General features: G+C 45.2%; 1 protein-coding gene across 7 annotated transcripts in view; it reads right to left on the reverse strand.

Annotated features, from left to right (window-relative positions):
* The window catches only part of Nhsl2 (NHS like 2), a 238536-nt gene that overhangs the window by 181858 nt on the left and 42792 nt on the right, over positions 1–13886 (reverse strand). For 3 of the 7 annotated variants that reach the window (XM_074063008.1, XM_074063013.1, XM_074063007.1), the window contains exon 2: positions 9133–9234. The exons of the other annotated variants lie outside the window; for them this stretch is intronic. In XM_074063008.1, coding sequence (XP_073919109.1) covers positions 9133–9148 — 16 coding nt within the window. In that variant the 5' untranslated portion in view covers positions 9149–9234. The remainder of the gene's footprint in view (positions 1–9132; positions 9235–13886) is intronic. 7 annotated transcript variants of the gene reach the window in all.

A 13886-nucleotide genomic window follows, 5' to 3' on the forward strand; every position in this document is an offset into this window, starting at 1 on the left:
ACAGATCAATGAAACAGAATAAGAGCACAGAAGTAGGCCCACATAAATATAGTCAACTGCTCCTGACAAAGGGGCAAAGGCAATACGATGGAACAAAGATAGTCTTTTCAAAATATGGTGCTGGAACAACTGACATCTACAGGCAAAAAATTAATCTAAACACCGATCATACACCTATCACAAAAATTAACTCAAAATGGTTCACAGACCTAAATGTAAAATGCAAACTTACAAAACTCCTAGAACATAATATAACTCAAAATCTAGATGATCTTGTATATGGTGATGAGTTTTTACTTGATTATTAGTTCATTTACAACTTTGACACCTTATCTATCTTCATCTAGGACTTTATGGTTTTTCTTAAATAAACTTTATTTTTTAGAGAACCTTTAGGTTCACAGCAAAATTGAGTGGAAAGTACAGAGTTGCAATATATACCCTGTCCTCACGCATGTGCAAACTTCCCCACTACCAATAAACCACACCAGAGTTGTACACTTGTTACAATCAGTCAGCCTACACAGCAATGACTTTTTAGATCCAATACCAAAGGTACAAACCATGAAAGAAATTATTGGTAAACTAGACTCATTGAAAATAAAAATTCTGGGCTGGGGATGTGGCTGAGTAGTAGAGATCTTACCTGAAACCAGGGCACAAGGCCCTGTGTTTCAATCCCCAGCACTGAAAAAAAAATCGTTGCTTTGCAAAAGACAAGATAATGAAAGGACAAGCCACAGACTGGGATAAAATATCTGCAAAATATGTATCTGATAAAGGTTGTTAATTTAAAACGTACAAAGAAGTCTTAAAATGCACCAGTAAGGAAATGAAGAACCTGATTAAAACACAGGTAAAAGAGATAAAAAGAGCCAGTCATGGTAGCTCACACCTGCATTCTCAGCTACTCGAGAGGCAGCAATTGGGAGGCCAGCCTGGGCAAAAAGTTAGCAAGCCCCCATCTCAATCAGTAAGCTGACGTGTGGTCCCCATTACAAGGAAGGGTATAGGTAGGAGCATCACTGGCTGAGGCCAGCCCCAGGCAAAAACATGAGACCTTATCTGAAAAATAGCTAAAACAAAAAGGGCTGGGGGCATGGCTCAAGTGGTAGAGCACCTGCCTAGCAAGCACAAGGTCCTCAGTTCAAACCCCAGTGCTATAAAAAAATGACCTGAAGATATACTTCACTAAAGAAGATTCACAGATATCAAAAAAGCATATGATGTCATAAGGGAACTGCAAATTAAAACAACAATAAGATCCACCCCTCACGGTGGCCAAAATCCAGAATGTGCACCACCAAATGCTGGTGAGAAGGTGGAGCAACAGGAACGCTCATTCGTTGCTGGTGAGAATGCAAAAGTGTGCAGACACTTGGGAGGATGATTCGGCAGTTTGTCAGAAAACTACACATATTCTTACTATGTGATTAGACAGTCACATTACATGGTATTTACCCAAATGTTCTCACAAAACCTTCACCTGGATGTTTAATTCATAACTACTAAAATTTGGAAGCAAACAAGCTGTTCATTAGTAAGCAAATGGATAAAGGGTGGTACATTCTGACGTTGGAATATTCTTCTGTGCTGAAAGAAATGAGCTATCAAGCCATGAAAAGACATGGAAGACCCTTAACTGCATATTGCTAAGTGAAAAACAAGCCAACCAGAAAAGGCTGTGTAGTATACAATGCCAACTACATAACATTCTGGAAAAAGAAAAACTGTAAGACAGTAAAAAAGATCAGCCACTGCCAGGTATGAATGAGGAGAGAGGGATGAGCGGGTAGAGCGCAGAGGATTTTCAGGGCAGTGAAACTTTGCTGTAAACACTACAAAAAAGATGCATGGCATTACCCATTAGTCAAAACCCAGCCAGAGTGGAGCCTCATGTAAAGCATGGACTTCAGTGATACCGATGTGTCAGGCAGCTTCAACAACCCCAACAAATGTGCTTCCGGGGTGTGGGGTCTCCACAGTGGAGGAGGTTGTGGGGGGGTATATAGGAACTCTGCATATTTTGCACAATTTTTTCTAGGAACCTAAAACTGCTCTATAAAATAAAGTCTACTTAATTTTTTTTTGTTCAGTTCCTGGACCTAAGGTCATATAGCAAAGAAAGAAATACTTATTCAAGAAAATCAACTAAATTTCAGTTTAAATGAAATGAAAAGTAAAACTGGGGTATTTGGAACGAGGCTCCCTCCTTTCTCCCTCCCAGTGCAAGAAGACAGAATCTGCACTTCATAGTGGCACAGCCAGGAACACAGGGGTCCCTGTCCTCCAGTTCCCAGCCAGGAGGGCCATCTTTCCAAGGGGAATGGGACATCAGCATTTCTCCCCCTGCCTTCGGTTACCCAATGCTCAGGCTCACTTCCAGGCCACTGAGGTTGAGGGCTGTGAGCTCCTTCTCCCAGCCCCCACTGTGGGAGTGGGTGTGCCACCTCTGAAAACACTAAGGCCACCCTGACCTGGCATCTGGAGCACAGGCGCCACCCTGGGGACAGGCAAGCCAAGGAGACCTGGAACTGAGGAGTTTCCTTCCAGTGAGTGCTCAGCTCCCAAGTAGGGGTGCTCCACAGAAACCTGCCATTGTCTGTGACCCCAGCACTGAACCAAGATTTTGTCCCAGGGGAAAAGCAGGCCAGAGAACAGAGAGCTCTGAGTGTATCCCCAAAGGAACTGACTTCATTTCTAAAAGGGTGGAGAAACCCAAGTCTAAGCAAGCTGTTAAATATGGTGGTGGTCAGGGTGAAAGGCGATAGATGGGTAGGAGAACTGTCCAATGCTTTGGAGAGATAGGATAAACTGTAGGCTGGCTGGTTTTTAGGAGAGAAACAGGGAGCAAGACAGCTGAGCTGAGGGAGCCCTCACTTCAAAGGAACCAGAATTTGATTGGATCAGTTTATGGAGCAAATTATTTAAAAAAAACCAAACAATAGAGCAATCATTGGGCAATTAGTGGGACTTAACCACTGGGTGTGGTCAGGGAAAGAGACAGACAAAGAGAGTGCTGCCAAAACCCAGGATGTGTGTGGGCATCCCACGGCTGTACCTCCTAATGAATATCACAGGCTTCCCACTAGGGGACAGGCTTCGTTAAAATTATGCAGTGGGTGTCTAAACAAGGGTATAATAGAAATAAGCCCTTGGCTGGGGGTGGGGAGACCCCCAACTCAGGGTTGCTGCAATATATTATCTATCATTTCCAACAAAAAAGCATGAGGCATGTGAAGAAATGGGAAAGAATAACTTGTGTACTAGAAAGAAACCAGACAGACTCAGGTGTGGTGGTGCATGCTGTAATCCCAGGACTTGAGGCTGAGGCAGGAGGATGGTGAGCTTGAGGCCTGCCTGGGCTACTTAGGGAGACCCTGTCTCAAAGCAAAAACAAACAAACAACAACAAAAAAACGAATTCCACTCACAACAGCAGCAAAATGAATAAAATACTTACAAATAAATTTAACCAAGGAGGTACAAGACTTATACACTGAAAATCGCAAAACACTGCTGAAGAAAATTTATTTCCTTTTGGGAAATATAGTCAAAGTTTGTGGGCTGGAAGACTTAATGTTGTTAAGATGTCAATAATATGGAAAACAAGCTACAAATGCAATATGATCCTGTTCAAATCCCAGTGGCCTTTTCGCATAGATGGAAGAACTAATGTTAAAGTTCACATGGATTTCCACGGGGCCCCAAGTACACCCATCACTCTTGGAAGGGAACAGCGAAGCTGGACAACACACACTTTTTGATTTCTATTCGTTCTGCAAAGCTACAGCAATCAAAACCATATTGTCCTGGAACAAAGATCGACATACAGACAAATGGAATAAAACCGAGAAGCCAAAAATAAACCCATGCATTTATGGACAATGGATTTTCGACAAAATCACCAACACTGTTCAATGAGAAAAAGTTCTGTTTCTTCAACGAATGGGGCTGAGACAGCTGCATAGCCACGTGCACAGGAATGAACCTGGCATCCTACCTTACACCACTATGCCAAGGAAAGGATCAAAGACCTAAGTATATCAGCTAAATCTAAAAAACTCTTCAGAGAAAACACAGGAGCCAATCATCACCACCGTGAATTTGCCAATGGTTTCTTGGATATGACACCAAAAGTATAAGCAACAAAAGAGATAACAGATAAATTCAACTTCATAAAAATTAAAACCTCTGTGCATTAACAGACACTATCAAAAGAGTGAAAGTTCAACTCACAGAATGGAAGAAATATTTGTAAATCATTTCTCTGATAAGGGTGCAGTATTCAGAAGACATGAAGAATAATTACGACTCAACAATAAAAAGACAATTCACCAACTATATGTGGGCAAAGGATTTGAATACACATTCCTCCAAAGAAAATATACAGACGGCCAAGTAACATACCCCAAGATGTTTAGCATCATGAGTCACTGCGGATACAAATCAAAAAAGTCCAGTGAGACAGCTGCACAGCCACCGACATGGTTCTTATCAAAATGACACAAGATGGCAAGTGTGGAGGGTTGAAGCAGCACTTTGGAAAACAGCCTTGCCCTTAAACATTGTTGCCATTCCACCCCCAAGGTTCTGCTCCTAGGCTGAGGGAACTGACAGCATCCATCCATTCACAAAGAAAAACATTTGCCAATTCACAGGTGCATCAACCATGGATCGATAAATGAAATGTGGTGTGTCCATGTAATTGAATAGCTTTCTCCCAAAAGGAATGTTATGTTAATGGATCCTACAACATTTATGAATTTCAAAAAACCTTATCCTAAGTGAAAGACGCTAAGTATAAAAGAAGATCCAGTGTACAATGTTATTGATATGAAATGTCCAGAATAAGCAAATCCATAGAAAATAGGTAACTCACCACCTCGGTCTGGGAACTGGGAAAGTGAAGGAGACAGAGGAATTAGGGGTCAAGGCTAAAGGGTATAACATTTATTTGGGGGGTGATGAACTTCTAAAATTGATTGTAGTGATCACCACACACCTCTTTTTTTTTTTGAGATAGTGTCTCTCTATGTAGCTCAGGATGGCCTTGAACTCTAGATCCTCCAGCCTCAGCCTCCCTAGTGCTGGGATTACAGTTGTGAGCCACTGTACCCAGCTACATACCTCTTGTAAATACAGAAAAAAAACATTAAATTACACATTAAATGAGTTCATTTATGGTATATAAATTACATCTTGATAAAGGCATTACAAACGTTTTTTAAAAACCAGGCTACATTTTTGCTATACATCTATTTAGAAATTTACTACTCTGACTCTTGCTCTTGTACAGGTAACAAATATTCATGAACTAAATTTGTCCAGGGTCGGGCTTCTCTCTGGAGCCACCTTGACTACATCAACCTTGAGGCAGTGAAAGGAGCTGTCCTGTGGACACAGCTGGTGGGTTGTCACTGCATGGCAATATCGCAGTGGGCAGGTGCGAGCCCAGCAAGCCAGGGCTGCAGCCCCACCCTCTTCCTGTTCTGGCGATTTCTTTTCCAGAACTGCATGACTGCAATTGAGGCCCTGAGTTTTCTTTTCTGTCCTTAATCAATTGAGTTCCCATGGCAGCACGTTCTAATCTGGTGGCTGCCTAATTCTTGCATTTCTCTTTTTTTCTCCTTTGTTCAGTTACTGGATTTTCATAGTTGGTAACTTAATTTGTAACTCCCAACCTTCAGGCTCTCTGCAGCTGAGGTTAATTGTAGTTAGAGGATATGAGCTCCGCTCTCATCTTATCTGTGTCCTTGAGTAAGTCACTTAACTTCTCTGAGTCTGTTTGCTTATCTGTCAAGTGAAAATAACAATTCCCACTTCTAAGACTATCTCAAGGCTGGGTGCAGTGGCTCATGCCTGTAATCCTAGCTACTTGGGAGGTTGAGGTTGGGAGGATTGTAGTTCAAGGCCAGAACAGGGAAAAAGTTAACAAGGCCCCAGCTCAACAAATGAGCCAGGCATGGTGGCTCATGTCTGTAAATTCCAGCTATCCAGGAGGCATAAGTAGGATGATTGTGGTTTGAGGCCAGCCTGGGCAAAAAAGCAAGACCTTGGGCAACAAACACATGAAGAAATGGTCACCGTCCCTGGCCATAAAGGAAATGCAAATTCCATCTCACCCCTGTTAGAATGGCTATCATCAAGAACACAAACAACGACAAAGTTGGTGAGGATTCAGGGAAAAAGGAACCCTTATACACTGCTGGTGGGAATGTAAACTAGTACAACCACTGTGGAAAACAGTATGGAGACTCCTCAAAAAACCAAAAGTAGAAATGCCATCCACCCAGCAATACCACTCCTAGGGATATACCCGAAGGAATATGTGTCAGATTACAATAAAGACACCTGCACACCCATGTTTACTGCAGCCCTATTCACAATAGCCAAGCTGTGGAAACAGCCAAGATGCCCCACTACTGACGAATGGGTTAAGAAAATGTGGTATTTATATACAATGAAATTTTACTCAGCCAAAAAGAAAAATGAAATTCTGTCGTTTGCAGGTAAATGGATGGAACTGGAGATCATCATATTAAAATAGTGAAGTTAAACAGGTTCAGAAAGTCAAGGCCACATGTTTTCTCTCATATGCGGAATATACACCTAATACAAATACAGCAGTATTACGAAAATAGGTCGCGCTAAGGGGAGGTCACATATGAGATGGGGAGGGTAAAGGAAGTAAGTTTAGAAGGTGAATGTGGTGGATGTACTTTCTATACAAGAATGAATATAGAATTTTTAAACCTATTGAAATCACCATAAGAAGGGGACTAAGGCCAGGTGCCAGTGGCTCACACCTGTAATCCAAGCTACTCAGGAGGCAGAGATCAGAAGGATTGCAGTTCAAAGCCAGCCCAGCAAATAGTTCATGAGACTCTATCTTGAAAATACTCATCACAAAAAAGGACTGATGGAGTGGCTCAAGGTGTAGGTCCTGAGTTCAAACTCCAGTACTGCAAATAAAGAAATACAGAAGGGGACTAAGGTAGAAAGAAGAAAAATAGAGGAGATGAACCAACTCGGGTTATAATACATATATACATGGAAATGTCACAAGGAAACTCCCTGTATAGGTATCTTAAACAAACAATCTTTTTTTCCAAAACAGAACCTGCTTAGGGGTTGGTACCAGTGGAAGGGGGAGGATATAAGGAAAGGGTGTAGAAAGGTGAATATATACTCATGTATGAAAATGGAAAAATCAGATCTGTTGAAACTGTTCCAGGAACGGGGGGATGGAGGATAAAGGAGAATGATAGAGGGGGTGAATTCAACTATGATACATTGTAAGAACTTTTATAAATGTCGCAATGTACACCAGTACAACAATAAAAAAAAAAAAGAAGAAAAAGCAAGACCCTATCTGAAAAATAACCTAGAAGCAAAAAGGGTTGGAGAAGTGGCTCAAGTGATAGAGCACTTGCCTAGCAAGCAGGAAGCCCTGAGTTAAACAAAAAACAAAACAAACAAAAAAACCCATCACCAAAAGAGATCATTTTGAAGATTCAACAATACATTTGAAAGTCTCTGAAATGAATCCAGTGTCTTACCCCATGTCAAGCGAAACCATTGAATTTACCACTTAATAACAATTAACTTCCTTTAGACAGAAACCAGCAAAGAAAGAAAGAGGCAGACAGCAGAGAAAGTGCTAGACCATATATTCCCAGGCTCGTGCCTATGTATAGCACAAGCAGGAATGTTACTACCCAATTCCCCACTGTGTAGTTTTGGGGTGGTCTAATAAACAATGTCATTCAAAATAATGTCCCCTCCCCTTCCTACCCACCCTGGCTGCCCAGCAGTGGCCCCTTTCGGCTACATAAATGATGGATGAAGTGAGCCAGCAGCTCTAGGTCCCCGTGTGGTCTCTCCCAAGAGCCAGAGTTTTATTGTTCCTAGCGACACCAGTGAGCTTGGAAGGACACAGTGAGTGGCCACCAGGACTGGGTATCATGTCTGCCTTGAGCTAGCCAACCCAGGAGCCAGCAAGGATCCTGACTGAGTCCTGGGCAACCTCCTGGTTCAAGGCCTGGAGGGAAGGAGGCCGAAACCTCTGCAAGACCCCTCAGTCCTAGGCTGAGCCTAGGACTTCTCAGTGATTTACATCCCCCGTGCTTTCTGGGGACATCCTGAGGGACCTTTCTGGCCCTCGGTTGGTTGGCTGCTGGGGCCTTGCATGCAGCCTGCCCTCACTCCTGCCCGCACCACTGTAGAAAGCCAGTCCCCACTCCACGTCAGTACGAATGGCACCTCCAACAGGAAGTTTTCTCTGGAGCACCCCTCCCAGCACCCCTCCACCCCTGCCAGATGTGAGTGCCCTCCCTGCTCCCACTGTCATCTGCCCAGGCATGTATCACATGCTGTCCTGTGCAACAGTTGCTCACTATAGCCTGGGACTGGGGCCAGCTCATCTTCTTGTCCCCCACAGGGCCTGAGAGTGCGCTCAGTCAGTCAACGCACACTTACTGAGCGCCTAGTGGGTGCTTGCTGAATACTCAGAAACTTTTGCCTGGGGGAATCTCCTTTCTTATTTATTTATTTATTTTATTTTATTCATATGTGCATACGTTTGGGTCATTTCTCCCCCCTTCCCTTGTCCCCTCCCTTACCCTTCCCTCCTTACTCCCTCCCTGTCCCCCCTCCTCAATACCCAGCAGAAACTATTTTGCCCTTATCTCTAATTTTGTTGAAGAGAGAGTATAAGCCATAATAGGAAGGAACAAGGGTTTTTGCTGGTTGAGATAAGGATAGCTATACAGGGCATTGACTCACATTGATTTCCTGTGTGTGTGTGTGTTACCTTGTAGGTTAATTCTTTTTGATCTAACCTTTTCTCTAGTTCCTGGTCCCCTTTTCCTATTGGCCTCAGTTGCTTTAAGGTATCTGCTTTAGTTTCTCTGCGTTAAGGGCAACAACTGCTAGCTAATTTTTTAGGTGTCTTACCTATCCTCACCCCTCCCTTGTGTGCTCTCACTTTTATCATGTGCTCATAGTCCAATCCCCTTGTTGTGTTTGCCCTTGATCTAATGTCCACATATGAGGGAGAACATACGATCTTTGGTCTTTTGGGCCAGGCTGACCTCACTCAGAATGATGTTCTCCCATTCCATCCATTTACCCGCGAATGATAACATTTCGTTCCTCTTCTTTCCCACCTCGTCCTGGGCCGGCAGGCAGACAGGAGCGTCTAAAGGGGAGGAGTGTCTGGCCTCCTCCCTTCCTGCAGAGTAATAAAAGATGTAGCTGTTGGGATCTGTGCTTGCTCTAACAGGACTGTGCCCCCTAGCCAGCTCCCACAGGGTCCCCTGGGAGGACTGCACCCAGGCAAGCCTTCAGACCCACAGTGCCAGGGAGCTCTCCCTCCTTACCCTTCCCTGATGACCTGTGCTCCCACCGCCTGAGGGTCCCAGAATGTGTGCCCCCATGTGGCACCGGGAGGCTACATGTGTGCAGTTCTCACATGATCAGAGAGCTCCTGCTGTCGGGAACCCTCAGGTCTAAGAAAACTGAAGTCTTCTGTGCTATGGCTTGATACAGTGCTTTCAGAGGAGAGAGGAACCCACTATTTTCCCCTCTTCTCTTCCCCTGAGAAGGTGAGATAGGGTGTCCGGATAGAGTCAAGAAAACACTTGACTTTTTGTCATGCCAGCAACATGGAGAGAACAAAGCCTGGGCTGTTGGGGACGTTATCCTTGAAGGGAGTGTGAGGCTGTATCGAGGGCAGTGATGTAGGAGCCATGGCTGACTGCACCTCAGCTCAGCGGCTTCCTAGCTCTGCATGTTTGAGCAGATTATCTCTCCTGTCTGAACCTTGGTTTCCTCATGTGTAAAATCGGTTACTAATCTGCACAGAACCTTCAGAACCCAGCTAAGGACCCTGCAGGATGTCACTTAGGGCATGAGAAAGCAGAGGAGAGGGACTGCACTTCTATTAGCCTTTTAAAAATTGCCGTTTCTGAAAGGTTGTGCCATAGAAATGTCCTGTCCTCCAGACAGGCAGGAAGCCTCGGAGAGCTTGTCTAATCATCTTATTTTATTAATGGAAAAACTGAGGCCCAGAGAGGGTAAGGTCTGCCTCAGGTCACCCAAATGACAATGTCAGGGGACCATCCCTATAACACGCTTCCATGGAGAAGTGACTTCCAAGGCTCTGCTAGTCCCTGTCCCCAAACCCAAGGCCCCTGCTCCCAACAGTTTCCTAATTGAAGAATAACACCCCACCAACAATAAACCATGTTCTTTCCCTCACTTAGTCTATAAGAAAGATTAAAGGTAATCAACATGCCGATGTGGTAGCTCAAGGTTGGGGTCCCAGTTACTCAGGAGGTAAAGATAAGAGAATAATGGTTTATGGCCAGCCCATCCCACCCCCGCTAAAAAAAACAGTTGGCAAGACCCTATTTCAAAAAACAAGTCAGGTATATTGTGCATGTCTATAATCCCAGCTATTTAGGAGGTGGGGGTAGGAGAATCATGGTCTAAGGCCAGCCTGGGGAAAAGTGCTAGATGAGACCTTATCTGAAAAATAACTAGAACAAAAAGACCTGGCTCAAGTGGTAGAGCATTTGCCTAGAGGAAACTTTGGCAAGGCACGGTGGCTCACATCTATAATCTCAGGTACTTGGGAAGTGGAGATTGGGAAGATTGAGGTTTGAAGCTAGCCCAGGCAAATAGAGAGACCCCATCTCAATCAAAAGCTGGGTACAGTGGTGTACACTTGTCGCCTCAGCTTGAGGGAGGCATAAATGTGAGGACTGGCAGTCCAGGTCAGCTGGGCATAAATGCAAGACCCTATGTCAAAAATAACCAAAGTAATGAAATCCCCTTGTACTACTAATGTGTGATAATTCAAAAAGAAAAGGAAATGACTAAAGTAAAAAGGGCTGGGGGAATGGCTCAAGAGGCAGAACTCCTGCTTGGCAAGTGTGAGGCCCTCAGTTCGAACCCTAGTACCAGCAAAAAAAAAAGAAACTTTGGAGGGTAATTGAAATGTTCATTATCTTGATTTTAGTAAGGGTTTCATGGGTACATCCATATGATAAAACTCAACATCCTGTGTACTTCAAAAGTGTCATTTAGTGGGTGTCCATTTCCCACAATAATGTGAAAAGGGGGAGTGAGGCAGGACTGAAATGTTGCCCCCAAAAGTTAGCGAGACCCCGTCTTGTTACTGCAGAGCATGGGGCCCATGAGGCAGTTCCTTGGGCTGCATCCTGCTCTTTGGCTCACCCTGTGGTACTAGTGGGCAAGCCAGGGATGGGGAACATCTGAAGGATTCATGGGAAACTTGCAGCCTGAACTGAGTGACAAAAATCATTAGGAGTCAGTGAAACGGATTCATTGGCAGCATTCTCATTTTCGTCACCTCCCACGTCAGCCATCCTGCTCCCACCCCATCATTCTTCCTCACCTCATAGATCCCCAAGGGGACACGTGTAGTGCCTAACATTAGCTTCCAAGTCACGGAACTGACTCTTTATTATTATTATTATTATTTTGCTTTTCCAGCTCAATAACCGCTTTCTTTCCTTTTCTCTGGTACTGGAGTTTGAACTCAGGGCCTATACCTTGAGCCACTCCACCAGCCCTTTTTTGTGATGGGTATTTTCGAGATAGGGTCTCATGAACTATTTTTCCGGACCATGATCCTCCTGATCTTTGCCTCCCGAGTAGTGAGGATTACAGGCGTGAGCCACGGGTGCCCGGCTCTATAACTCCTTTCTGAGAATTCACCATGTGCAGGGCTGGACCCTATGAGAAACAAGGATGCCTAAGGCACTTCTCTGTCCTCCATATAACCTCACAGCCTTGGAGAGGGGTAAGAGGACTGAGACACAGACAACTCTCACAGAGAGAGGCGCGCCACCAAGGAGTTTGAAGCAGAACAAGAGGATTGCGCACTTCTGCCCAAGGCGTCAGGGAGTGCCTGAGCTGAGCCTGAGAGGATGGGTCACTTTCTACAGGGAGGGGCTATGTGATTAGCCCCCTGAGAGAGATGTAAGCTGAGCTTACAGAGGATGGGCCTAGCAAGTGAACCATTCAGCTCAGGCCCCACTAAGCTGCCAACAAGCAAATATGGAGACAAGGAGCAGAAAGCCAGGCACGTTTGGGGCAGTGGCATTTTGGTCAGCAGAGAAATGAGGACTGAGTAAGGAATTCTGATCGTGAGACTGGAAAGGCTGCTTGAGACTGGCTTATTGGTAGCTTGAAGCTCCAGGTGAAGAGTCTGCATGTTCATCATCTATCAGTTATGTTTTATAAGAATGGGGTTAAGCTAGGTGTGGTGGCGCAGGCCTGTAGTCCCAACTACCTGAAAGGCTGAGGCAGAAAGATCACTGGAGCCCAGGAATTTGAGATCAGCCTGAACAAGAAAAGAAGAAAGGAAGGAAGGAAGAGAGAGCGAGAGGACGGGAGGGAGGGATGGAGGGAAAATAGAGGCCAGGCATGGTGACTCAATTCTGTAATCCCAGTTACCCAAGAGGGAAAGACAGGAGGCTCAAGGCCATGAGAGGCGGGGAGTTAGCCAGACCCTATCTCAACTACAAGCTGGGTATAGTGGCTCGTGCCTGTAATCCTAGCTACTTGGGAGGAGATCGTGGTCTGATGCCAGCCAGGGCAAAAGTGGGAGACCCTATCTGAAAAATAAACTAAAGCCAAAAGGGCTGGGGTTGTGGCTCAAGTAGTAGAATGCCTAGCAGGCACGAGGCCCTGAATTCAATCCTCGGTACTGCCAGAAAAAAAAAGTTAAGTAAGCAAAAAAGAATAGGGTGGGAACAAAAGCAGTGCTATATGGAAGGAGCTGCCTTTATTTTAATTTTAGGCCCCTAACAAAACAAACAACTGGAGGGTGACTCTGGTTGCCCTTTCCAATTATGAGCCCACAGAAACAGTTCTCCAGTTAAATAGCAAAAGCCATTTCCTTCTAGGCAGCATGCTTTGCCGCTCCCATGCAAGGGAACAGCAGGGTCAGGGAGCAGAAGGCAGGGAAAGAGAGGAGGAAGATTAAGGGAGGGAGGGCAGGAAGTGAAGCGAGGCTCCAGGCCACATCCTGACAGCCAGCCAGGCCCAGCCCCAGGCTCTCCAGAGATGCTCTGGCCACCTTCCCAGTAGGACAGAGCCAACTCTAGGCAATCTGTTTTCCCCTTCAGCTCTCTGTTGTTGCAGGCGGAGGGAAAGCCCGCGTGGGAGACCTTCCGCTAGTTGTCCAAGCACCACCAGGCCGGAAAGGACAAGTCCCCCAGAGACGGGGAAAAGTGTGTGCAGGTCAAGAGACCTGAGGCACATCCTCCTGGCTTCAATCCCCTCCTTGCAGCATGATCCTGGACAAATGCCTGAGCTTCCTGGAGCCTCGGTGTGCTCAAGTGTCAAACGATCCCTACAGGACCAGTGTGAGAAGTCAAGAGTTTAATAAGGTGGGGGACTGGTCCTGAGTCCCTTCCCACTGTACTGGGAACGGCCCACCAGGGACTGCCTGCAACACAACAGGCAGAGGAGATGAGCCTAGTGTGGATTTCTTTAGGGCAAAAATTGTTTATGAATGCTTCCCATGTGGTGCCTTGGGGGAATAAGGGCTGGGAGAGTATAGAGCTAAAGGAGAAAAGATATGAGAAATCCTCTTTCTAGAAGGTCCAGGCTGGGGATGGCTAAGCCACTTCTCTGCCCTCCGCATAAATCAGCAGCCTTGGAGAAAGATAAGCTTTGTAGGAGGTGAATTATTAAAGAGATTCTTGCCAAGAAGAGTAATCTGAGGTTTAAGCACTCCTATGGCTTGAATGTGTTTCCCCTGCCCAGGTTCATGTATTGGAATTTTAATCCCCAAATTCATAGGTGAAGGGCATTTGGAGGTTGACCTCTGGGAGGTAATTAGGATTG

The sequence above is a fragment of the Castor canadensis genome, chromosome X, assembly GCF_047511655.1.
Source record: "Castor canadensis chromosome X, mCasCan1.hap1v2, whole genome shotgun sequence".
NCBI lineage: Eukaryota > Metazoa > Chordata > Mammalia > Rodentia > Castoridae > Castor > Castor canadensis.